The 23,964-nt window shown below is 54.1% G+C and overlaps 3 protein-coding genes and 1 pseudogene across 4 annotated transcripts; 3 read left to right on the forward strand and 1 right to left on the reverse strand.

The window, feature by feature from the left end:
* Positions 1 to 76: 76 nt before the first annotated feature.
* SARS2 (seryl-tRNA synthetase 2, mitochondrial) lies at positions 77 to 13,486 on the forward strand. 2 transcript variants are annotated; one of them, XR_009537219.1, is made up of 18 exons: positions 77 to 371; positions 4,360 to 4,455; positions 5,964 to 5,993; positions 6,578 to 6,718; positions 6,801 to 6,855; positions 7,177 to 7,240; positions 7,479 to 7,584; positions 8,269 to 8,316; positions 8,561 to 8,669; positions 8,988 to 9,033; positions 9,118 to 9,205; positions 9,303 to 9,412; positions 10,080 to 10,173; positions 10,269 to 10,361; positions 10,474 to 10,539; positions 10,627 to 10,790; positions 13,201 to 13,241; positions 13,403 to 13,486. XR_009537219.1 is itself a non-coding variant. In XM_060131741.1 (16 exons), exons 1-16 carry the CDS (start codon positions 105 to 107, stop codon positions 10,768 to 10,770), a joined length of 1,557 nt encoding a protein of 518 aa, XP_059987724.1. In that variant the 5' UTR covers positions 77 to 104; the 3' UTR covers positions 10,771 to 11,112. The 2 variants fall into 2 exon arrangements, 1 of the variants encoding a protein (XP_059987724.1); XM_060131741.1 differs by lacking the exons at positions 13,201 to 13,241; positions 13,403 to 13,486 and having other exon boundaries at positions 10,627 to 11,112.
* LOC132510051 (large ribosomal subunit protein eL39-like) lies at positions 2,661 to 3,201 on the forward strand (annotated as a pseudogene).
* CCER2 (coiled-coil glutamate rich protein 2) lies at positions 11,268 to 15,288 on the forward strand. The gene is made up of 5 exons (XM_060131756.1): positions 11,268 to 12,939; positions 13,201 to 13,241; positions 13,403 to 13,490; positions 13,817 to 14,280; positions 14,945 to 15,288. The coding sequence occupies exons 1-5, from the start codon at positions 12,864 to 12,866 to the stop codon at positions 15,032 to 15,034; spliced, it is 759 nt and encodes a 252-aa protein (XP_059987739.1). The 5' UTR covers positions 11,268 to 12,863; the 3' UTR covers positions 15,035 to 15,288.
* Positions 15,289 to 15,365: 77 nt separating this feature from the next.
* On the reverse strand, positions 15,366 to 23,832 carry NFKBIB (NFKB inhibitor beta). The gene is made up of 6 exons (XM_060131742.1): positions 23,569 to 23,832; positions 17,928 to 18,033; positions 17,512 to 17,845; positions 16,620 to 16,708; positions 16,272 to 16,529; positions 15,366 to 15,513 (listed from the first exon to the last, which is right to left on the reverse strand). The coding sequence occupies exons 1-6, from the start codon at positions 23,745 to 23,747 to the stop codon at positions 15,418 to 15,420; spliced, it is 1,062 nt and encodes a 353-aa protein (XP_059987725.1). The 5' UTR covers positions 23,748 to 23,832; the 3' UTR covers positions 15,366 to 15,417.
* Positions 23,833 to 23,964: the final 132 nt, after the last annotated feature.

The raw sequence follows: 23,964 nt of genomic DNA on the forward strand, positions 1-23,964 counted from the left end.
TTCCAGGCTCTGATTGGCTAGTCCCAAGAATAGCTGCTTTGCAATTAGTCTAAACGCGTAGTGGGCGGGACGAAGAGTGCGTGACTCTTTGTCCCCCTTCCAAGATGGCTGCGTCCATCATGCGGCGCTTGTGGCCTCTGGTGGCTGCTCGGGGCTTGCGGCTCCGGGGAGGCTGCGTTTGCAACCAGAGCCCAAGGAGAAGTTTCGCTACGGAGAGACGAGACCGGAACCTCCTGTACGAGCACGCGCGTGAGGGCTACAGCGCGCTCCCTCAGCTGGACATGGAGCCGCTGTGCGCATACCCGGAAGAGGCCGCGCGCGCCCTGGAGCTCCGCAAGGGAGAGCTGCGGTCGGAGGATCTACCCGCGATCGTGAGTGCGCTTGCGCCGGCCGGTGGTTGCGAGGCCGGGCCGCTTTGTCTATTGGCTGTTCGTTTTACGGACGAAATGGGCTAGCAAGAAACTCTCCAGTAGGGGACGGTGTTATCGCAGGAATTTTAGTTCCTTCCTAAGTTTAGCCAACGTGTTGTACTTGGCACCTAACTACGTGCCAGTTAGCCAGAGTGCTAAGGCCCTACTGTCTAGATACCCATGATGCGCTTGCCCCATAAAGCGTGCTGGGTACCCACTCTGCGTTAGGAACTTAACTGTCTGCCAGCGTCCTCTGTGCTTAGACCTCATGCCAGGCTTATCCTAAGGCCACGAAGGAAAATGGGAGACAGGGATGCGAATCAGCGGCGGGGGGTGTGAATCAGCGGTAGGGGCGGGGGTTGCCTCTTGCCTTTGGAGAATGAGAGGTAGAGTTGTGCACCTACCCCACAGGTAGTAGGCAGTTAAATAGTGTTATTTAATGAATGAATGTGCTTTTGAACAGATATGTAGGGAGCACCCCTGTTGTGTTCCAGATGTTGAGAATAAGGCAGTGAATATTATTATTAATAATAATAAAGCTAGCACTTATATAGTACTGCATGCTGGGGAACTAGAACCAGGGTCACCATACTTCTAGACCCTGCTGGGGTGCTGAGGATGATGGGGACCCCAAATCCTCCCAGCCCTCTCTTGGGCCCCCCTACCATCCTATTTTAAGTGCTTTACACAGATGAGTCTCATTTAAATTTCACAACTTTATGACGTGGGTACCATTATTTCCCCTATTTTATCAGAGGGGAAGTTAAGGCTCAGAGAAATTAATTAAAAAAGAAAACCTAGGAACTTCCCTGGTGGCGCAGTGGTTCAGAATCCGCCTGCCAACGCAGGGGACACAGGTACAAGCCCCGGTCCGGGAAGATCCCACATGCCGCGGAACAACGAATCCCATGCGCCACAACTACTGAGCCTGTGCTCTAGAGCCAGCGAGCCACAACTACTGAGCCCGTGTGCCACAACTACTGAAGCCTGCGTGCCTAGAGCCCAAGCACCGCAACAAGGGGAGCCACCGCAATGAGAAGCCCGCACACTGCAAGGAGGAGTAGCCCCCGCTCGCCACAACTTAGAGGAAGCCTGTGCACAGCAAGGAAGACCCGACACAGCCAAAAATAATTAAAAATTAATTAATTTTTCAAAAAAGAAAAACAAAAAATATATGGCAGTTCCTCAAAAAATTAAACATAGAATTACCATGTATTCCAGCAATTCCACTTCTGGATATATACCCAAAAAGAACTGAAAGAAGGGACTCAGATATTTGTATGCCCATGTTTATAGCTGCGTTAGTCACAGTGGCCAAAAAGTGGAAGCAACCCAAGGGTCCACTGATGGATAAATGGATAAACAAAATGTGGTAAATACATACAATGGAATAACATTCAGCCTTAAAAAGGAAGGACATTCTGACACATGCTACAACGTGGATGCACTTTAAAGACGTTATGCTAAGTGAAATTTGCCAGTCACAGAAGGGCAAATACTGTGTGATTCCAGTTGTATGAGGCAGCTGGAGCAAATTCACAGAGACAGAATGTAGAATGGTGGTTGTCAGGGGCAGGAGGGGAGAAAGTTTAATGGGTACAGAGTTTCAGTTTGGGAATGTAAAGAAGTTCCAGAGATGGGTAGTTATGATGATAGCACGACGATATGAATGTACTTAATGCCACTGAACTGTACACTTAAAAAAAATTTTTTATTGGAGTAGTTGCTTTACAATATTTTGTTAGTTTTTGCTATACAGCAAAGTGAATCAGTTATACATATACATATATCCACTCTTTTTTGGATTTTTTTCCATATAGGTCATTACAGAATATTGAGTGGAGTTCCCTGTGCTATACATTAGGTCCTTATTAGTTATCTATTTTATATAGTGTATATAGGTCAGTCCCAATCTCCCAATTTATCCCTCCTCCCCGAACTGTACACTTAAAAAATGGTTAAAGGACTTCCCTGGTGGCACAGTGGTTAAGAATCCACCTGCCAGTGCAGGGGACATGCGTTCCAGCCCTGGTCCAGGAAGATCCCACACGCCACGGAGCAACAAAGACCATGCGCCACAACTACTGAGCCCACGTGCCACAACTACTGAAGCCCATGCACTGTGTGGAGGCCGTGCTCCACAACAAGAGGAGCCATCGCAATGAGAAGCCCTTGCACTGCAACGAAGAGTAGCCCCCGCTCACCACAACTAGAGCAAGCCCACATGCAACAATGAAGACCCAATACAGCCAAAAACAAATAAATTTTTAAAATGCTTTTTTAATTATTAAAATGGTAAATTTTGGCGGTTGGATTTACTCCTCGCCATGTCTTCTCACAAGACTTTCAGGATCAAGCGATTCCTGGCCAAGAAACAAAAGTAGAATCGTCCCATTCCCCAATGGATTCGAATGAAAACTGGTAATAAAATCAGGTACAACTCTAAGAGAAGACATTGGAGAAGAACCAAGCTGGGTCTGTAAGGAGCCTCACATATGAAGTGGCGCACATTGTCAGAACATCACTAGTGTCTGGAACAACTGCCTGTGTTTGATGCTCTCTCCTCTTTTCTTGATCTTTCCTCACCACTGCTCACTGTGTACCTCAGTAATAAACATGTGAACCTTTTGTTGGGAAAAAGAAAAAAATAAAAAGGTAAGTTTTATGTATATTTTACCTCAGTTTACTAAAGTGCTGGTTTAGAGACCCTAAGTTACATTTATAACCCACAAACGGATCACATTCCAAAGCTTGAAAAACACTTCCTTAGGGCATCAGTATGGAGAGGAATACGGCGTGTGGCTTGTCAGGCAGTAGCAGGGCATGCAGTTTGTTCCTGGGGGCGCTGGGGGCCAGGGGTGCTCTCAGGCAGGAGAGGATTGTATAAGAACTCTGGCTGGACTGGAGAAGGTGAGCCTGAAGGCCAGGAGGCTGGCACAGGGCTTCTGGGGGGTGATGACGGGATCTGGGGTGGGGCAGGCGTGGGGAGATGAGGAAGGACAGAAAGGTCAGGACGTGGTACCTGGCTGCGGGGCTGGGGTGGAGGGTGGGCGTTAGTGGGGCTGTCCCTGAGGAGGAGCAGATGTCGGGGAGATACTTTTCCCAGAGTCACTCTTGCACACGGTGAGCTGGGAGCTGTCCAGGAGACATCCAGGGGGAGCCACCAAGTGGGTAACAAACCATCCTGTGATCTCCCTCTCTCCCCTCTGGCTTCCCCTCCCCCTTCCAGGGAGGTAGGACAGTGTTGCTTGCACCATTTTGTCGAAGGGAAAACTGCAGCCAGAGAGGACAGAGGGCTTTGCTCGGGGATCTGGGCTCACAGAGGGACTCCACAGCAGTAGGTGTGCCCAAAGAGTGAGGGCTGGAGGGGGCTGCGTCTCTCCCGCCCCTCCTGACCCTCCTGACCCCCCTGGGTTGGTGAGTGCAGGTGTAGCTGCCCTGGCCGCCCCATAGGACAGAGGCTGTTTTGCTCTCACATGAGAGTCAAGAGGTAAGTGTGCCTCAGCTCCACGTCCCCCAGCGTCCAGGTCCTTTCGTCTTCTTGCTCTGCATCCCTTCGGGGATTGTCCTGTTTCACCTCTCCTCAGGGTCCGTCGTCCAGTTCAAAGGGAGTGCGAAATCCAGTATGGGGGCTTATCTTTAAGGAGGCAACTCAAGAGTGACACCTGCCACTTCAGCTCATGTCCCTTGGTCAGTCTTGGGCCCACAGACACATGTAGCTGCCCGGGAGGCTGGGAGTGTGTCTTAATTCTGGGCAGCTGTGTGCCCGGCTAAACATCAGAGGGTTCAAGTACTGAAGGGAAGGAGGGGAGAATGGCTACTGGGGGACAGTGAGTGGTCTCTACCTCACCCCACTGCTGGTCCAGGGGGCTGAGGGGACGAGGCTCCAGCCAGAAGGGGCAGGGGACAGTGGCCACTTCACATCTTTCCCTCCTGTGTCCACCCCCAGATCTCAACATGGCAGGAGCTGAGGCAGCAGCGGGAGCAGATCCGGAGCCTGGAGGAGGAGAAGGGGGCCGTGGCTGAGGCAGTGCAGGCCCTGCTGGTGAGCGCGGGGGTCCTGGGTGGGTGGGGTGGGGTGGCAGGAGGATGCCTCTGGCTGCAGGTAACAGGAAACCCAATTTATGGAACGTGAAGGATGTGGACATTCATTATGTCACACAACAAGCCACCCAGGGCCAGGCATCCCTGGGACTGATGAATTAGCAGCTCCCCCCAGCATCCCTAAGCCAGGTTCCTTCCCTCTCTCTCCACCTGCAACCTCACCATGTTGATTTGACCTCAGTTGCCCCCTCAGGGTCCCAGGGTGCCTGCCGTAGTACAGCGTCTCCTGGCATGTCTCTGCCAGAGGCAGAAAACAGGACTTCTCTGGCTTGAGTGCCTTTTCCAAGAGCAGGGAGACCTTTCCTGAAGCATCCAGCAGAGTCCCCTCATGTCTCACGGGCCCAGACACCCCACAGCCACACCAGTCAATGACAAGAGGCAACCTTGGCGGGCCCACGTTCCCTGAACTGCAGGCTACCCAGGGGAGGGTGAACTGAGTCAGGGATCTCTGGCTAGAAGGAGGAAGGAGGGCAAATGGTCTTGGGTTAGACAGCCAACAGCGTCTGCCACAGAGGGCTGAAAAGCAATCGTCGTAATAATAGCAGACATCGCTGCCTGCCAGGCGCTGTCCTAGGTGCTTTCCTTACCCTCAATCGCCACAGCTCTGTGAGTCAGGAACAATACAAACCCGGCTCTACAGCTCAGGAAACCGAGACCTCAAGAGGTTCAAATGTGCCTGTCTTACAGCTAGGAAGCAGGAGAGGTGGGATTGGCACCCAGGCATTTGGGCAGCTTTTCACCACTCTCCCAACCCTAACTACATCTCCCAGTGACCTGCTGTGTCTTGCCAGGCCCTGGGCTACATGCATCGCAGGCGAGCAGCCAGTGAAAACAACAAGATTGATCACAGTTCATGTTCAGTGAGCACTAGCTCATCTTCTCAGGAAGCCAGGCAACAGCCCTACTAAGGAGCTCCTGTTAGCCCATTTCACAGACCAGGATACCAAGGCTCAGAGAAGGGAAGAGATTTGCCTAAGGGTGCACAGCTGGTAGGCACCCAACATTCAGACCCAGATCTGCCTGATTCCCTCTGGTGCTCAGGACCACAGAAGGTTCAGAGTATCACAGACCCTTGGTCTCAGGCCTCCAAATGCATGCTCACAGACCTTACCATTCCGAGCCTCAGTTTTCTCATCTACAAAACGGGCATCACATTGACGCGCGAAACTCATGGAGTGGGTTATGAAGAAATAGGATCATATGAGAGTCCTCTGCACCTGGCCAGGCATGAGGCAGCACTCAATAAATGGAGCTGCAGGCATGATTACTATTATGTTACCTTGCCTCCTCCCAGCTTTACTGACAGAGAAACTGAGGCACAGAGTGGAGGAGGGTCCAGCCAGGCACTGGCAGAGCAAGGAATTCAGATCCCCTGGGCCTGACCTTTCACCCCTCCTCCCCATCCCCAACTTCATCAACCTGATCACCCCCTCCTTCTCTTTTCTACAGGTAAACCAGGACCACAATCAAGTGCAGCAGGTACTACAGGGAGTTGATATCCTGTCCCTGGTGAGGGGTGGGCAGCAAAGATCCCATTATCAGCCATGAAGTCTCCATTGTATGTAATAGAAAACATAACTCAAATATGAGTAAGGAAAATAACATCAAGAGGCTCTGTTGATTCATGAAACTAAAAAGATTGGCTTCAGGTACAGCTGGATCCAGGTCCTGGCCCATATTTGCTTCCTTCTTATACCCAGACCAGCTTTCTCCCCTTGGGGCAAGGGGAGGCAGGGTCTGGTGCAGAGAGGACCATTTTCCTGACAGCTCCAGACACAGCCCTGGGGCTGATTCTCATGAGTTCGTCTTGGGTCATGTGCCTGTCGTTAAGCCAATCACTATGGTCAAAGCAATGGAATGTTCTAGTAGACCAGGCCAGAGTCATGTCCCTGTGGACATGCCCTGTGGTGGTGAGGGGAGGTTCCTGGAAGGAAATACAAGATGTTGAGTGAAAACAAGCAGCAGCAGACATCCACCACAGAGGTTGTGCTAGCTGGGATCAAGGTCAAACTGGTTGAGGGACCCACCCGCTCCTGGGCCGACCCTGCCTGCCCCACTCCCAGGACCCCCAGTATCAGAGTCTGCGGGCACGTGGCCGGGAGATCCGGAAGCAACTCATGCTCCTGTACCCCAAGGAGGCCCAACTCGAGGAGCAGTTCTACCTGCGGGCGCTGAGGCTGCCCAACCAGACCCACCCAGACGTGGTGAGCGTCGCGCTGGGCAGCGGGGGAGGCCAGGGGTCCACCTAGTGCCACCTTCCCAGTGACACCCACTGTTTCCCTGCAGCCCGTCGGGGATGAAAGCCAGGCCCGAGTGCTCCATGTGGTTGGAGACAAGCCAGGTGGACCACAGCCCAGGCCAGGGGACCCCATGCTGGGGGCAGGGGCTCCTGGGGTCTGGGACCATGGCTGGAGTCTGTAGAGCCCCAGGGCTTTCTCATTTCTCACCCTGTCTCGTATGTGTGTGTGTGCGGGTACACGTGTGTGTGTGTACACGCACACATGTATTTGTCTTTTTTTCCTCCCCCCTCTCTTTTCCTCTCCTTTTCTCTCCCTCCCTCTGTCCTCCTCTCCTTCCGCTCTCTCTCTAATCCTCTTTCTCTCTGTCCCTGTTCCCTGTCTCTCCTCCCTCTCTTACCCCATTGCTTTTCATCCGTATATAGCTTTCTCCTTCCAACCCCGGGGCCACCTGGAAATAGCTGAGAAACTCGACATCATCCGTCAGAAGTGAGCCCCCCTCCCAGCCCCCATCGCCCAGCCCTCCCAACCCAACAGCTGGCTGCCGGCTCCGCCTCATTGGGCTCGGCATGGGATGTGGAACTGCCAGGGCCTTGCCCGGCATGAATGTTTGATGCCTGGCCCCCCGCCTGGCAGCTGGGCCTCTGCCCCGGGGTGCTTGAGTCCCCCTCTTCCCCCACCAGCCCTGGCCCACGTGCCCCCGCCTGTCTGCCCACCTGTCTCCCAGGCGTCTGTCCCACGTGTCTGGCCACCGCTCCTATTACCTGCGTGGGGCTGGGGCCCTCCTGCAGCACGGCCTGGTCAACTTCACACTCAACAAGCTCATCCACCGGGTATGGGCCTGGATGGGAGGGTTGCCTGGAGGGGGTAGCATTGAAGCTGAGCTCTGAAGGCTCAGGGTGGAGAGGAGGGGGTGACCTCTGCTCCAGTCACTGTTTTCAGAGCTTTACATGTATTATTGACATATTTAATTCTTAGGGCAACTTTACGAGGTGAGTGCTATTATTATCCCCTTTAAAGATGGAGGAGGGAGTAACTAGCCAGGGTCTCCCAGCTAGCGTGTGGAGCCGCACCTGTAACCACTGCCCCTCACTGCCTGCTTGCAGTGTACAGGGAGTGTTGGGGAAATACAGCATCCGTTGAAACTGGAGGGGTCGGCAAGGGATGAATGCAGGGGATGTTGGCCATGGTGAGGGACTCAGACATTTCCTGAGGGCACTGGGGAGCCACAGAAGGCTTTCAGCAGGGGAGGGACATGGTCAGATCTAAGTGGTATATCCAAGTGAGGAAACCAGGAAGCACCAGCAGAGGGGGCCCCAGTGACAGGGGCCCAGGACCCCGGGTCCAGCTCCAAGCCCACTGCTCAGGCCTGCCTCGATTTCCTCTGAAGTGAAATGGCTTTGGAGTGACACGGGGGAGCCAGTGGCCCACCCTGCAGCGTCCTTTCTTCAGGCCTGAGCTTGGGGTCTGGTGGGGGTCCTGGCTGTGCTCTTCACCCCTCCCGTCCCCCCTCACAGGGCTTCACCCCCATGACGGTGCCAGACCTACTCCGAGGAGCTGTGTTTGTGAGTGAGGACTGTTCCCCATGCCCAGCCGCGTGTCAGGCCCCATTCTGAGGGTTCCCGGTGGAGAGACCAGCCTGTCTCCCCCGAGGAACCTGCCCTGGGGCTGGGTTGAGGGGGTCAAGCCATAACAGGGAGCTCAGGGTGATTCCAGATGCTTTTAGGGGAGGAGCAGGGGTTGTGACTGCAGAATGGGGGCCACCCAGGTTACCTGACCCCTGACCTCTGTGGCTGGCCTCCTCCCCAGGAAGGCTGTGGGATGACACCAAATGCCAAACCATCCCAAATTTACAACATCGACCCCTCCCGCTTTGAAGACCTCAACCTGGCCGGGACAGCAGAGGTGGGACTTGCAGGTGAGTTCCTACCTGGGGGCAGGAGTGGGGTGAGGACACCTCCAGTGTCCTCAGAGCAGGAGGGGATCGAAAGGGGACAGCCAGGAGCCTCCTGGCGGGTGATGGCTGCACGCCCAGGATATCTCAGCGACCCCAGGGCCTACGTGTACAGTTGTGTAGGTTGTTTACTGCACAGTGGTACGGTGAGGATCCAGCCACATGTCCTGACTTGAGGTTGCGTCTGCTAGAGGGGACACCTTTTCTAATTCTCACAAAGGTTTCCTATGGCTGGATGGATGGTGGCCTTGGCTGACCCATTCTGTCCTCCTCTCCTCCCAGGCTACTTCATGGACCACTCTGTGGCCTTCAGGGATCTGCCAATCAGGTGATGCCCAGTTCCTTTAGACCTTGTCCCCACCAGTGACATTCCCTCTCCTCTTCCTGACCCCACCTACCCTGCTCCCCCCAGGATGGTTTGTTCCAGTACCTGCTACCGGGCGGAAACAGACACGGGGAAGGAGCCGTGGGGGCTGTATCGAGTGCACCACTTCACCAAGGTTGGCATAGCTAGGACTTGCAACAGCCCAGCGCCCCAGCCCGTCAAACCCAACAGCCTAGCGCCTCCTGACTCCTGTGCCCCCCGCCCTGCCCCAGGTGGAGATGTTTGGGGTGACAGGCCCTGGGCTGGAGCAGAGCTCGCAGCTGCTGGAGGAGTTCCTGTCCCTTCAGATGGAGATCTTGACAGAGCTGGGCTTGCACTTCCGGTGCGGGGAGGGGCCGGGGGTTGAGGTGGGTGGCAGAGGATGGGGGTGAGGGAGGAGGGAGGGAAGGGCTGGCTAGGTGCTCCCCCATCTTGAAAATCCTCACCACCTCTTCTCCCTCTGCCCCCTTTTGCCTGTGTTACGATTATATATAGGATGTCCGTCTACCTATCAGTCTATAAAATCCCGTATAGGATCGTAATGGCCGCATAAGCTGCGCAGGGCACTCCAGTGTCCAGACCAGGCCCCTTCCCTCCTGTTGCTCCCCATCCCTAGGGTGCTGCCTCATCTGCGTGGTCCAAGATGGCTCTTCGCCCTCCAGGGGGCGAGGGCACACCCCTTCCCTTTAAGGGGGTGACTGGACGTCACAAGCCCCACCTCCTCGCACCCTGTCAGTCACACGGAGCTTTCAAGAGAAGCTGGGAAGGGTGGACTTTTATCTGGGTGACCCATTACAAAAACCTGAGGGTGCTCCTGTTACAGAAGGAAGCACAGCGATGGTGAACAGCCCACTCGGCCACCTCTTCCCCTTTGCCACTGTCCTCTACTTTATCCCTTGCATTTCCCTCTTTTGGCTGCCTCCTCTTCCATCGCCTTCCCTTGCCCCTGCCCCGCTCCTCCACCACCTCTCACCTGCTGGCCCTTGCCATGTCTTTCTCCTGGGCTGCAGGGTCCTGGACATGCCCACCCAGGAGCTGGGCCTGCCCGCCTACCGCAAGTTTGACATCGAGGCCTGGATGCCGGGCCGAGGCCGCTTTGGCGAGGTGAGCCCCCTGCCCGGCGGGGCGACAGGGTGGGAAAGAGGACCCCACCGCCGCCGCCGGCCCATCGTCTCAGCCCACCCCACTCCCATGCCCAGGTCACCAGTGCTTCCAACTGCACGGACTTCCAGAGCCGCCGCCTCCACGTCATGGTCCAGACGGAGGCCGGGGAGCTGCAGTTCGCCCACACGGTGAGCCACACACCCTCGCCCACCCTCCCCAGTGCCCCGGCGCCCCGGGCCCACCACCTCAGCCCCTCCCTGGGCCGGCCGGCAGCTGGGTCTGAGCGTGCCCCTCTCGCAGGTGAACGCCACAGCCTGTGCTGTCCCCCGCCTCCTCATTGCGCTCCTGGAGAGCAATCAGCAAAAGGTGAGGGGGCAGCGGGAGGATCTCACGCAGGGAGGCGGAGGCTGCAGGGCTGGCAGGGCAGCGGCCTGAGGCCTGCTCTCTCCCCAGGACGGCTCGGTGCTCGTGCCCCCTGTCCTCCAGCCCTACCTCAGCACCGATCGGATCACGACCCCCACCCACGTGCCTCTCCAGTACATCGGCCCCAACCAGCCCCAGAAGCCCAGGCTCCCGGGCCAGCCTGCCTCGAGCTGAGGACTCGTCCTCGTTGGCCAGTAGGGTTGTCGCTGTTTCCTGGAGCTTAGGGGGTCGCTGGGCCCCTGGGACCTGTTGTCCTGAGCCATCCTGACATTTGCCTTCCTCATGTCAGCTCCCCGCCTGGGCCCCTGGACTCCAGGGTCCACCACTCCTGTGCCCCTACTTCCTCAGGATCAGTCAGTGACCCTGTTGTCGTTGGAGCTCCCAGCCTGTGCTGGGAAGCAGTGTTTCCTCCAAGGGGACTTGGAGGTTCTAGGGATGGGGGAAGGCCTCCATCCCTCCTTCCTTCTTCCCGCCCTCAGTGCTTAAGAGAAATCCCCCAATAAATAGTAGAACAAAGGCCTTTGTGGGTCTGTGAGTTAGGGGGGTGGCCTGGCCAACCTGCTAGGGATGCTGGGCTATTGCTCAGAGGTGCTGAATCCTCAGGGGGTCTGTGGCTGCAGGAACCAAGCCAGAAGTGTCCAGCATCCCCAGAGCACGTGGAGGGTAGCTTGGGGGCCACTGAGGGAATTGAGAGGATGCCGAGGCCTCTCCCCTGACTCTGGGACAAGTGGCACCTCACGTCCAACCTCCCCCCTCATTCCCCAGCTCCGGGTGGGGTCCAGGAAGCAGCCCAAACTCGGTGAAGCCAGAACTCACTCGTCCCCTAAGTGCCCCTGTCTCAGTACCTGGAACTGCTCTCCCAGCTCCTCAGGCCGCAGCCCTGAGAGTCATCCTCGACTGTTCTCTCCTCTCCACATCCACATCCCATCCTTCAGCAAACCCCGGCAGCTCCTCCTTCAAAATATTTCCAGAACCCTCCTTTGCCCTCTCGTCCCTGGCCCCTCCCTGGGCCTGTCCACTGATATCTCCCATTTGGAGAGTCGCGGCAGTCTGTCGGCCGTCTTCCTGCTCCCTGTCCCCCGCACAAAGCCAGAGGGACCCTGTGGACACCTGCGTTGGGTCACATCCCTCCCTGCTCAGGGCCCTCCTGTGGCTCCATCTCACTCAGGGGAAAGCAAGCTGTCACCATGGTCCACGGGGCCCCACGTGACCTGCCCCCCACCTTCCTCTTCAACCAGCCTCTTCCCTGTCGTGCTCTGGCCACCCCCCAACCTGCCTTGCTGTTCTCATCCTCAGGCTTATTCCCAGCTCAGGCCTCTGCACTTGCTAGACCGCTCCCTGGCTACTCTCCCCTAGATCTTGTGCGATTGCTTGCATTTTGTCACTCAGGCCTTAGCCCAGATGTCACCTCCTCCGAGAGGACTTCCCTGACCAGCATGGCCAAAGTAAAAACCCCAGCACTCAGCATCTATGCCGCTGTGCTGTGCTGCAGCCTCCTTCCTTGAGTGTTGTCTTTCCCCATTCTCAGATGTCTGCTGCAAGAGGCCAGGGAAGTTTGCCAGTAGCCCCATCCATTGTTGTAGCACCAGGGTCTAGAAGAGGACTGGGCATGTAATGGGCGCTCAACAAAAATGACTGGGATGAAGGAGCTCGGACCTGTGTAGTTCGCAGTGCCAAGCACTGCCCAAGCTAACATGTGCATTAACTGATTTAATCTTCCCCATCAAGCTGTGGAGTAGGTTGTCACCAGCCCTATTTCACAAGTGAGGAACAGGTCTTAGATTAAGCAGTTGTCCCAGGGCTGCACAGCTGGTAGTGGAGGAGCTGGGACTCAGGTGGGGCCCAGATACAGCTCTGAGGAAGTAGATTTATGAGACTCACTTTCCAGAGGAGAAAATGGGCCAAGGAAAGGAAGGAGTTGCCTGAGGTTGGTCTGTAAGTGGCTGCCTCTGGATTCAAACCCAGGTCTCGCCTGCCAGTGGGGCCTTAAGCTCATCAGACCCTGTTTACCTGGGCAGAGAATCCCCCCCCCCGCCCCCGCGCTGGAGCTCAGGGGCTGGAAGCTGGAGGGGAGGGTGCAGGGAGTGGGCCCCCATGAATAATTGAGGGTCTCAGACGGGTCTCCGCCCCGCAGCTGTTGCCCTCCATCTGGCGGGAGCGGGTGGTGGTGACGTCACTTCCTCCCGTGGGGGCCACTGGGGGCGCGGGTTATAAGGAGCTGCCTCCCCGGCCGCACGGTGCGAGGACCCTGGTCCGGACGCCCCGCCATGCAGCGCCGCGAGCCCACCGTGCCGCTCTTGCTGCTGCTGCTGCCTCCTCTGCTGGCGCTGCTGCTCGGGGCGGGTGAGCGCCTGAGACCAGGGCGACCCCCCCCCCCCCGGCCAGCCTGGGGAGCGGGGGACTCGGGTGACCGGGGGCGGGGATGGCGCACCCAGCGGGGCCAGACTAGAGCTTTCATGGGCTGAGCTTCCAGGTGGAGACGGCGCACCTGGCAGGGGGGCTGGGGGAGGGGACTTGTGGGTACCGGGACGACCTCGGAGCTGGAATCAGCACCCGGGACAGCGCCCGGAGTGCGAGCCCAGCACCCCCGTCCTTCCTCCACAGCCACCGCGGCTCCCCTGGCACCGCGACCCTCTGAGGAGGAGGTGAGGACTGCGGCCCTCTTGCCCTGCCTCATCTCCCTGGGGCCCTGGTCCCCCCTGCCCAGCCCCCTCCACGATCTTTTGTCTCCCCTCCAACCCTCCCACTGTTCTCATGCCCCCCATCTGCCCTACCCTCAACCTCCCCTCTGACCCTTCACCCCCAGCTGACCCGCTGTCTGGCAGAGGTGGTCACAGAAGTGCTGATGCTGGGCCAGGCCAAGCGAGGCCCCTGCATGGCTCTGCTCCACAAAGGTAAGGAGGGCCCAGGCCCCAGTTCCTCTTAGAAGCTCCCACCCCACCAGGGCTGCCCGGAGGAAGGGGTGTCCTCTTCTCATCCTAGAGCCATTGTCTGGGCTGGCCCGGCACTGTCAAGTGTGTCCAGACTGAAGGAGCCTGGCCCCTAGCCCCACCCTCGGGGCTCCCTGCAAGGGTACAGGATGGGGGCAGAGAGTGTCTCCCAGCACCTGACTCTCCCCTCCCAGGTCTGGGCAGTGCCCCTGTGGGACCTCGGGCAGCCCCAGAACTCCTCTAGGGCTGTTTTGTTTGGCCGCACAGAGAACATCCTCTCTTTCCTCTAGAAATGTGTGAGACAGAGTCCTGCGGCTGTGGGTCCACTGAAGAGAAAGGCCTCCTGGTTGGGGATTTTAAAAAGCCAGAGGCTGGGAAGACAAGGTCCAGCCAGGAGGTGAGGGACGAGGAAGAGGAGGCAGCAGAAAGGACCCACAAGGCCGAAGTGCGGGAACAGGCCATCCGCGAGCAGCTCCACGGCTGGCTGCACCAGGAGGACCACAGAAGGGAGGAGGAAAAGGAGAGGGGGCCCGTGGAGACCATTGAGGGCCCGTGGAAGCGGGTGGCAGAGCAGACCAGCGATGAGGAGACGGCCCAGTTCGAGGCAGAGGAGAAGGGGGTGGAGGTGCTGGGCAGGGGCCACAGCCTGTGGCCGGGGGCCGAGGCGGGTGGAGAGAGGCACGAGGACCGCCACCACCTCCACCAGGCAGAAGCTGAGCCCAAGCAGGAGAAGAGAAAGGCTTCGGACAGGGAGGTGAGTGGAGGAAGCAAGGGGGGAGTGGGGTGGAGCAGATGTCCGTGGACTTCCTACCGAACAGCCACCGGTGTTGGGCCATAAACAGCAAGGTCCACCACAAACGGGCCGTAGTGACCAGGACTGACACGAGGACTAGGCAGCAACATCTAAGTGGGGCCTTCACTTGACCAGGAGGGCTTCCGTACTTCCATTGCAGTAACCAAGAGGCCACCATTACCACACAGAAGTGCCCGAGTTAGCCACCACTGCTAGCCTGTGACCAGCAAGCTGGCCACCATGAGAAGTAGCTGCCGCGGCTGGTTCACTGGGCTCTAGATGGACACCACTGCTGGGTCATGAGAAGCAAAGGTGGTGGCAGTGACCGAAATGGCCATCACCTCACAAATGGGTCACAGCATCCCAGCGGAGCGCCTTTGCTAGTCCTCTGTCTGCCGCTGTTGGCTATGGCACACACCACAGGCCTCACCGCTGGCCACGTTAGCTGCCGTGACCCTTCCAGGGTTGCAGCAACCAGCAGGGCGACCATCGCGGCCCACGATGACCAGGATGACCACTGCTGGTTGCCACTAAGTGAACTGACCTGGCCCACATTCATGGGCAACCACTGAGGTGGCCTGCCTTTGAAGGTGGGTGCTGAGCACCCCACTTCTGATCCCCCCAGGAGCATGACGTGGAACGGCTGGAGCACACGAGAGATGAGCTGAAGAAGGCGACGGAGATGCTGGGAGAGGAGCTCAGGAGGGCGGGCTGACCCCTGACCTCGTGTCCTCCTTCCTCACACACCCTACGGCTTAGGACTGTTGACACCCAAACCCTTCCAGTCCGTCACCCCATTCTGCTCCCCAACCTGTAGGAGTGGGGAGAAGGGTGCGCCTTGAAACCAGGCCTGAGGGGCCAAGTCTGAGCTGGGTAGAGGGGCTGGGCTCAGACTGACTCAGGAAACAGCCCTGACACCCGTCTAACGCAGTCCAACCCTCCCGAGTGAATAAAGCACAAAGAAAACCACCAAGGCTTATCGTGTGGCACTTGATTTTAGAGCGACAGGAGCTGAGGAGTGGGCGGGAGGCCTGGGAAGGAGACTGTTGTCAGAACTGGGATTTTTTTATTAAATTGGAAACTCTATTCACAATTAAGTCAGATGGGGTCATCAGGGAGCGGTTTCGAGGCTGGGGTGGGAGGTAGCTGGTTTGGGCTCCGGCCACTGTGGACCACGATGTCGTCATATTCATCCTGGGGGCAGAGGGGGCCAGGCAGAGGGGCTCAGGTGGCTGCCACCTTGCCCGCTGCCCAAGTTCTCCCACCCACCCTGAGAACCGGGTGCTGCCTTGAAGCCCAAGTTCCCCACTCCCAGTTCAACTTCCCTGCTTCTAGTTCTCTAAGCACCACTTTCCAGGTCACCTGTGTTCTCCCAGCACTACTGCCTGGGCTCCAGCCCTGCTGCCTCTCCAGCCCTTCAGCCGCCGCAGTCTGAGGTCTCCCCCTCCGCCCCTTCCCTCTGCCTCTACCCAAATTCCTCAACCCCCACCGTTCAACGACAGCCCCTGCCCCCAGCAGTGTCTCGGCTGCCTGGGTTCTCCAATGAAGCCTCCTCACCGCTGGCTTAGGTCTTTCCCCACCGCTGCCCGTGTTTGAATCACTGCTGCCCAAGGTCATCTTCCCACAGCCTAAATTCTCCAGCTCTTGCTCCCACAAAACGACTCCCCACGCTGCCACCCTCTGCTGCCTATGTTTACCAACCACTAGGACCAAGGTCTTTTCTCTCCCTCTGCCTGAGTTCTACCTCTGCCACTGCCTGAGTTCTCCCCGCCACCCCTGTCCAGGTCTCCCCTGATCGCTGTCTGGTATCACTTTCACTGCTGCCTGAGTTCTCTAATCACAGCAGCCCAACGTCAGTCTCAACGTGCTGCCTAATTTCTCTTCTCCCCCTTCCACCTGCCCGTTTACTCTGACCCCCAAGCTGGGCCGCCCAGTCTTTCCTCCTGACTCACGCCCTCGTCCCCGCTGTCGCTGTCGCTACTGCTGCTGCAGGGGCCGGGCTTGTCCTCGTCCTCGGGCTCAGGGGCTCCGTGTGCACGGAGGAGGCGGGCGAGGATGGGGTTGGTCCGGAGCATGGCGCTGCCGAGTGGGGTGCGGCCACCGTACATGCGGGTGGCGGGGTTGGCACCGGCCTTCAGGAGAAGTTCCAGCACATCGGCTGCCTGGGCCTCCACTGCCAAGTGCAAGGGGCTCCGGCCACACGTGGGCTCCTGTGGGGTGCAGCAGAGAGGTTAGAGGAGACCCTGCCCAGCTTGGGGACGATCCCCACCCTGCCACGCCTTCTCCCTAGGGCAGCTCACCGGTTTGTTGAGGTCAGCTCCGGCCTCCCAGAGCAGTCGGACCATCTCCGCGTCTTTGTGGATGACAGCCACATGGAGTGGGGTGTGGCCTGGGGACAGAGTGACCTATGTCAGATGATGGGGGTGTGGGCCTGGGCCCCCAATGCCACGATCCTAGGGGACGGTTTTGTGGCCTGAGGGTGATGGAGTTTGGGGTCTGGCTCCTGAATGCCTGCGTATATCAAAGAGGCTCCTGCATCCCAAATGCCTAAGTCTCAGGTGGTCTGGAACTTGCTGGTAGTGCCAATGCCTGGGTTGTGGGATGTCTGGGGCCCATGCGTGAAGAGCCCAGGGGCTTTGGACAGGAGGCCTGGATCTTGGGGCTAGGAGACCTGAGTCTCTGGTCTTACTTCACAAAGAACCAGGACCCCAAATTCCTGGGTCCTGAGTAGTTGAAGGGCCTATGACCTTGGGGGGTGGGGTGGGCCCTGAACACTGGGTCCCGCCCTTCTACCTGTGGAGGGGCCTGGTCCCAAGTAGTTGGGTGGGCTTAGAGACGGGGGAGCTGAGACTCAGATGCTAGGGCCCTGGGTAGACAAGGTCTATTTTCCCATGAGGCCTGGCTGAGGAGGGCTGTCCCTGAACTCCAATGTCAACCTCTGGGAACCTGGGCTGCCAGAGTTTCCCAGAGGGCTTGGCGCTTGAGTTCCCTTGTCCTGGGTGGCCTGGGGCTTGTGGTTCTCAATAAGCTGGGACCTGAGCAGGAGTCCTTGGGCCTGATGCCTGGGTTCCCTAAAGCCTCGGTATTATTTCCCAAGGGGCCAGGCTTTGAGTCAGGAGAGCCGAGCCCAGAGCCAGGCACCCTTACCCTGCCTGGGAGCCCGGGCCCTTCCCAGTGACAGAGGACACTCACCCTCATAGTTTTCAGCCTCCAGCTGCAGTTTCCAGTCCTCTTCACTCTCATCCTCTTCCTTCTCCAGGTCAGGTTCAGGGTACAAGGCAACAGAGGTGTGGTTGGTGTCAGGGGTGTGGTCAGAGCCCTGAGCGAGGTAGGTGTTGGGGACTCCCCTGGGGCACCGGGGGCGGGGCTGGAGCAGCACACGAGCGCAGGCGTGTGCTCCGACGCGGCAGGCCAGGTGCAGCGCCGTGTGGCCCCCACGCTCCGCCACCAGCAAGCTGGCACCCGCTGCATACAGCTTCTCCACCGTGGATGCCTCTTCCAGGATGGCTGCCAGATGCAGGGCTGTCTGCAGGAGCAGAAGGCAGGGGTTAGGGGGTCACACAGAGAAGCCTGGCCCCCAAGCCCTACGGTGCCTACGGGTGGCTCACCTGGCCCAGGTCATTCTGCAGGTACAGGTACTCAGTACCAGCGGCGAATCCTAGGAGGAAATCCAGGAAGGGCTCGTGCTGGTGAATCACGGCCAAGTGCAGGGCCCTGAGGACAAGGACGGGGTCAGAAGGCAGAGGTCTGGCACTCTCTTTTTAGTTTGCTTGGGTGTTTGTTTGTTTTTTTTGGTTTGTTTGTTTTACTTCTTATGAGGTCACGTACTCTAGCGTGCGTTCATTCAACAAACGTGGGGCACCTACTGGGTGCTAGGCATTCTGACCACAGTTCTGGAACCAGCTGTCAGGAACCTGGGAGGGTCAGGTCAGAGTTAATTCAGCAAATTTGTTTAATCAATGTTTTGGTTTGGTTTGGTTTGGGGGTTTTTTGGCTACACCGCACAGCATGTGGGATCTTAGCTCCCTGACCAGGGATAGAACCCGAGCCCCCTACAGTGGAAGCGTGGAGTCTTAATCACTGGACCAGCAGGGAAGTCTCCAGTGTTTATTAAGTAGGACTTCTACTCCCTCCCAAGATGAAGTAACATGGACCAGATTTCACTCCCATCTCCAACCAACCAAAAAAAACCAGACATAATACAGTATATGAAACAACAGTTCCCAAGATACTGGACATCATGCAATGAATGACAGCAATTCTAGGGAAACAGGCAGCACACTCGATGAGCCCTTCAGTTGACTGCCGCAGCTTTCTGTCTTGAGAGTTTCCAAGCCATGATGCAGGAAGGGGAACGCAGGCAGATTTGCCTGAGGTGAGGAGACAGAGCTGAGTCTCAGGAGAGCAAGGCAGCTGGAGTCACAGGACAGGGAGCCAGAGAGGAGACAGCTGCCCAGGGATCGCAGAGGGGCCTCTTGAGTATTTAGAAGAATACTGGTCAGTGCAAGGGTGTAAGGAAACTACCCCAGGCTGGGGGAAAACCATCCAAAAGGATTAGAGAGATATGCCTGGTGCTCACACAGGGCCGGGACTAGGACAAACCCACAATTCACAGGATATTGGGTAGAATACTCCGGAAGGTCTTACTTCATCAGTAATGAGGAATAATGAGCCCCAGATTAGGTGGGTGCTCAGGACCCACCTAACAAATCATAAAAGCAAAACCCCAAAGGATCAAACTACTTACAAGTAATTTAACCGCATCCCAGAACAATATTTAAGAGTATTTATAGGAATACAAAGCTAGCTAGCCTGACAAGGTAAAAATTACAATGTCTGGCATCTAATCAAAGATTAGATGGTTAAGAATCCGCCTGCCAAAGAAGCAGGAAAGCATGATCCATAGTGAGAATAATCAACCAATGGACATTGACCCAGAAATGACTCAGACGGCAGAACTAGCAAACGAGAACATTCAAACTGTATCTTATACATTCAACAAGTTAAGTAGAGACATGGATAAAAAAAAGAAAAAAAAAAAAGACTCAAACTGAACTCCTAGAGATAAAAACTACAGCACCTGAAATGAAAAAGACACTGGATGGAATTAACAACAGATTACACACTACCAAAAAAAAAAAAGATTAGCAAACCTGAGGACTTCACAATAGCAACTCTCCAGAAGGAAACACAGAGAACACTTAAGAACGGAAAGGACATCAGTGAGCCGTGGGCCAACTTCAAGCGGCCCAGTCTATCCGTAACAAGTTCCTAAAGGAGCAGGGGGATAGAAAAAACGTTTGAAGAAATAATGTCTAGAAAGTTTTCCGAATCTGATGGAAACTATAAACCCACGGCTCCAAGAAGCTCTATGACTCCTGAGCACAAGAAATATGAAGTATACCGAGGCCCCACATGAAAAACCTGTTCAAAATCAACAACTAAGATAAATATCTTCGGAGCAGCCAGAGGAAAAGATACCTTAAGTATAAAGGAATAAAAGTAAGCACGACAGCAGGTTTCACAAAGGAAATAATACAGGAGAACACGATGGGGCCACATCTTTAAAGTACTCAAAGACGGACTGTCAACCTAGAATTCTTTAACCCAGCAAAAATATCTCTCAAAAATGGAGACAAAATACAGCTGCTTTCAACTATACAAAAGGAACTCATCACCAGCAGACCCACATCACAAGAAATGTTCAAGGAAACCTGTAAGCAAAAGGAAAATGACGTCAAACGAAAATATGGATCTATACCACAGAATAAAGAACACTGAAAACAGTAACTATACGGGTAAGTACATAAGATTTTCTTTCTTAATATGTAAATTTCTTTAGAAGATAATTTTTTAAAAAGAATTGACTGTTTAAGCAAAAATTATAACAGTGTCTGGTGGAGTTTATAACACATGTATAAGTGAAATGTACGACAGCAATACAACAAAGGCCAGGAAGAGACAAATGGAAATATACTATTCTAAGGTTCTTTTATGCTATGAGAAGCGGAATCATATCACTTGAAGGCAGACCATAATAAGTTAAAGTGGCACACTATAAGCCCTAAAGCAGGAGTCAGCAAATTTTTCTGTAAAGGGACAGATAAATAATTCAACCTTAGTGGACGACATGGTCTCTCTTTCACCTACTCAGCTCTCCTGTCAGGATGCAAAAGCAGCCATTGGCGATATGTAAATGAATGGGCATGGCTGGATTCCAACAGAACTTACTTTATGGCGTCTGCAATTTGGATTTCATATAATTTTCACTTGCAATGAAATGTTTTTCTTCTTTTGATTTTCTTCCAACCTTTTAAAAATGTAAAAACCATTCTTAGCTCACAGCCATACAAAAGCAGGTAGCTGGCTGGATTTTGCCTGTCTTTGTTGGCAAAGACCATAGTTTGCCAACCTGTCTTTCAGAGCAATCACTAAAATAAAAAACAAAGAGTTAAAGGTAATAAGCCAACAAAAGAAATACAACGGGGCTTCCCTGGTGGCGCAGTGGTTGAGAGTCTGCCTGCCGATGCAGGGGACACGGGTTTGTGCCCCGGTTCGGGAAGATCCCACATGCCGCAGAGCGGCTGGGCCCGTGAGCCAGGGCCACTGAGCCTGTGCGTCCGGAGCCTGTGCTCCGCAACGGGAGAGGCCACAACAGTGAGAGGCCCGCGTACCGCAAAAAAAAAAAAAAAAGAAAGAAAAGAAAAAGAAATACAATGGAACAAAATTTGCTCGTTCCAAAAGACAGAAAAAGAGGAAAAGGTAAACAAAGAAGAGATAAGTAGAAAACTAATAACGAGATGATAGACATAACTATATCAATAATTAAATTAAATGTAAATGGTCTAAAAGCTCCAATTAAAAGGTAGAAACTGTCAGATTGAATAAAAAAGCAAAACCCAACTATATGCTACCTACAAGTAACACCCTTTAAAATAAATTTTAAAATAGGTTAAAAATAAAAGAATGGAAAAAGATATACCATGCTAACACCAGTCAGTCAAAAGAAAGCAAGAGTGAAGGACTTCCCTGGTGACACAGTGGTTAAGAATCCGCCTGCCAATGCAGGGAACACGGGTTCAATCCCTGGTCCGGGAAGATCCCACATGCCACGGATCAACTAAGCCCGTGTGCCACAACTACTGAGCCCGCGCTCTAGAGACCATGAGCCACAACTACTGAACCCATGCGCTGCAACTACTGAAGCCCGTGCGCCTAGAGCCCGTGCTCCACAACAAGAAGCCACCTCAATGAGAAGCCCATGCACCGCAACGAAGAGTAGCCCCCACTCGCCGCAAATAGAGAAAGGCTGCCCGCAGCAATGAAGACCCAACGCAGCCAAAAAATAAATAAATAAGACAGCATACACGAAAGCCCCTAACGTTGGCTAGCATAAAAAACATACTCAATGAAAAACAAGTTTAAAAAAAAAAAGAAAGCAGGAGTGAGTATTTTAATATCAGAGTAGATTTCAGAGCAAGGAATATTACCACGGATAGAGAAGATTATTTCCTAATGATAAAGAGGTCAATTAAGGAAGAAGACATAATAATCCTAAACATTTGTGCCCCTAATAACAGAGCGTCAAATTACACGAAGGAAAACCTGATAGAACAAGGAAATCCACAAATCCACAATTATTGTTGAAGATTTCAATACCCCTCTCTCAATAACTGATAGAACAAGTAGACAGAAATCATCAGCAAGGATACAGTAGACCTGAACAACAGAAGAACCAAAGAAACCAATACAACCTCTAACTGACACTTGGAGAACACTACACCAACAGCAGCAGAATACACATTCTTTTCAAGTGCACACACAATGGAATTAAACTAAAAACCAATAAAAGGAAGATATTTGGACTATCTGGAAACTAAATAACATACTTCTAAATAATCCACCAGCCAAAGGAGAAATCAAAAGAGAAATTAGAAAGTGTACTGAATTAAGTGAAAATAAAAACACAGCACACCAGAATTTGTGAGATACTGCTAAAGCACTACTCTGGGAAATTTACACGAAACACCTATACTAGAAAAAAAGAAAGGTCTCAAATCAATGACCTCAGCTTCCACCTTAAGAAAATAGAAAAAGAAGAACAAATTAAACCTAAAGTAAGCAGAAGAAAGTAAATAATGAAAGTCAGAAGAGAGATCAACAAAATAGAAAGCAAGAAAAAAAAAAACCTATAGAGAAAATAAATGAAACCACAGCTGGTTCTTTAAGAAGATCGGTGTTTCTTGAGTGCCTCCTATGGGCCAGGCACTGTTCCGTCACTGGGGATACAACTGTAAACACAACACACAAAAACCCCAGGGACATTCCCTCAGTTGGGCCTTTACAGCATTGTTCCTTCTACCTGGAATGCTCTCCCCAGATTATCTACTTGTCTCACTTTCCTACTTTATTTTTCTCCAAAGAACTTACTATCTTCTGACATACCATTTTTCTTATTTTTTTTTCATTTTTCCATCTTTGTTTCTTCCTATCTTTCTTCTCTTCTCTCTCTCTTTCTTACTTTGTGTCTATGTGGCTTTCTGTTTCTTTCTTTCCTTCTCTCTACCTTTCTTTCTCTTTTTTTCCTCCCACCCTTCCTCCCTTCCTTTCTGTAAGTCTGTCTGCCCTGCCATCTATATACCCCCACTAGAATGTAGGCTCCACAAGTCATAAGTTTTTGTGCTTTTTTCACTGCCTTATCACCGGCACCTAAAACAGGGCCTGAAACGTTGTCGGTATTGGATAAATATTTGTTTAACAGATGAATCCCTGCTGTCATGGAGTTTACATTTTCTGTTTGAATGTAAGGTTTGAAGATTAGTGCTCAGAAGGTGGGATCTTAGAGTCAAAAGCCAAGTATTAATTTCGGAAATCAAAATCTAATGCGTCTAAGTTAGGAGCTAAGGATCAAAGATCATACTTAGAGGTCAGATGTCAGGAGGAGCCTGCCTGAACTTCAGTTCTAACATAGGTCTCAGGACCGCAGTCAGGAAGGTCAAATCGAGCCTTGGATGTGGAATCAATCAATGGATGTGGAGCTCTGAGAACCAGAGTTCCAGAAAAGAAGGGGTTAGGATCAAAATTAGATTGGAAATTGATTTATCAAAGGTTAGACTTGGGGGTTAGAGGTCAGGGAAAGCATTAGAAGACAGATTTAGGATTGAGAGGTTGGAAAGTCAGGATCAGAGACTAATAGGGAGTCAGATGTGGGATTTTAGGGCCCGGTGTGGCAGCCTAAGGTTCACTCACGTGTCGCCATCCTCAGTGACGTAGCCAAAGACGAGGGGCGCCCACGACAGCCCCGGGCCCAGCTCCGCGCCTAGCCCCGGTCCTCCGGGGGCCGCCGCGTCCGGACCCAGAGAGCCCAGACCGCTGTCGCACCATTCGTCGGCATCCGCAGCTTTCCCCAAGCACGCGACCCCGGCCATGGCCCCCAAAGCCTCAGGGGACCCCAGCGGCCGCCCGCCAGTCGCTGGGCTCTGCCTGGAATTCTAGCGCTTCCGCCCTGGGGGGAATTCCCCAACACGCCCCCTGACTCAGCCAATCAGACTGGGTTAAATAGTAAATGCCCCGCCCCCATACCACACCGTGACCAATCAGAGTATTCAGATGGACTGCGACTCTCTACCCTTTCCCACTCTTTCC

The sequence above is a fragment of the Lagenorhynchus albirostris genome, chromosome 19, assembly GCF_949774975.1.
Source record: "Lagenorhynchus albirostris chromosome 19, mLagAlb1.1, whole genome shotgun sequence".
NCBI lineage: Eukaryota > Metazoa > Chordata > Mammalia > Artiodactyla > Delphinidae > Lagenorhynchus > Lagenorhynchus albirostris.

What these genes read in the sequence shown, in the direction of transcription:
- SARS2 (XM_060131741.1), top strand. Translation starts at nt 105, where the DNA reads ATGGCTGCGTCCATCATGCGGCGCTTGTGGCCTCTGGTGGCTGCTCGG. An exon ending in CGGAGGATCTACCCGCGATC is followed by an intron (nt 372 to 4,359) that starts GTGAGTGCGCTT and finishes GTCCACCCCCAG; the next exon opens with ATCTCAACATGGCAGGAGCT. An exon ending in TACTCCGAGGAGCTGTGTTT is followed by an intron (nt 8,317 to 8,560) that starts GTGAGTGAGGAC and finishes CCTCCTCCCCAG; the next exon opens with GAAGGCTGTGGGATGACACC.
- CCER2 (XM_060131756.1), top strand. Translation starts at nt 12,864, where the DNA reads ATGCAGCGCCGCGAGCCCACCGTGCCGCTCTTGCTGCTGCTGCTGCCT. An exon ending in CATGGCTCTGCTCCACAAAG is followed by an intron (nt 13,491 to 13,816) that starts GTAAGGAGGGCC and finishes TCTTTCCTCTAG; the next exon opens with AAATGTGTGAGACAGAGTCC. An exon ending in GAAAGGCTTCGGACAGGGAG is followed by an intron (nt 14,281 to 14,944) that starts GTGAGTGGAGGA and finishes TGATCCCCCCAG; the next exon opens with GAGCATGACGTGGAACGGCT.
- NFKBIB (XM_060131742.1), bottom strand. Translation starts at nt 23,747, where the DNA reads ATGGCCGGGGTCGCGTGCTTGGGGAAAGCTGCGGATGCCGACGAATGG. An exon ending in GTCACTGAGGATGGCGACAC is followed by an intron (nt 18,034 to 23,568) that starts GTGAGTGAACCT and finishes CCTTGTCCTCAG; the next exon opens with GGCCCTGCACTTGGCCGTGA. An exon ending in GCGACAGCGGGGACGAGGGC is followed by an intron (nt 15,514 to 16,271) that starts GTGAGTCAGGAG and finishes CTCTGCCCCCAG; the next exon opens with GATGAATATGACGACATCGT.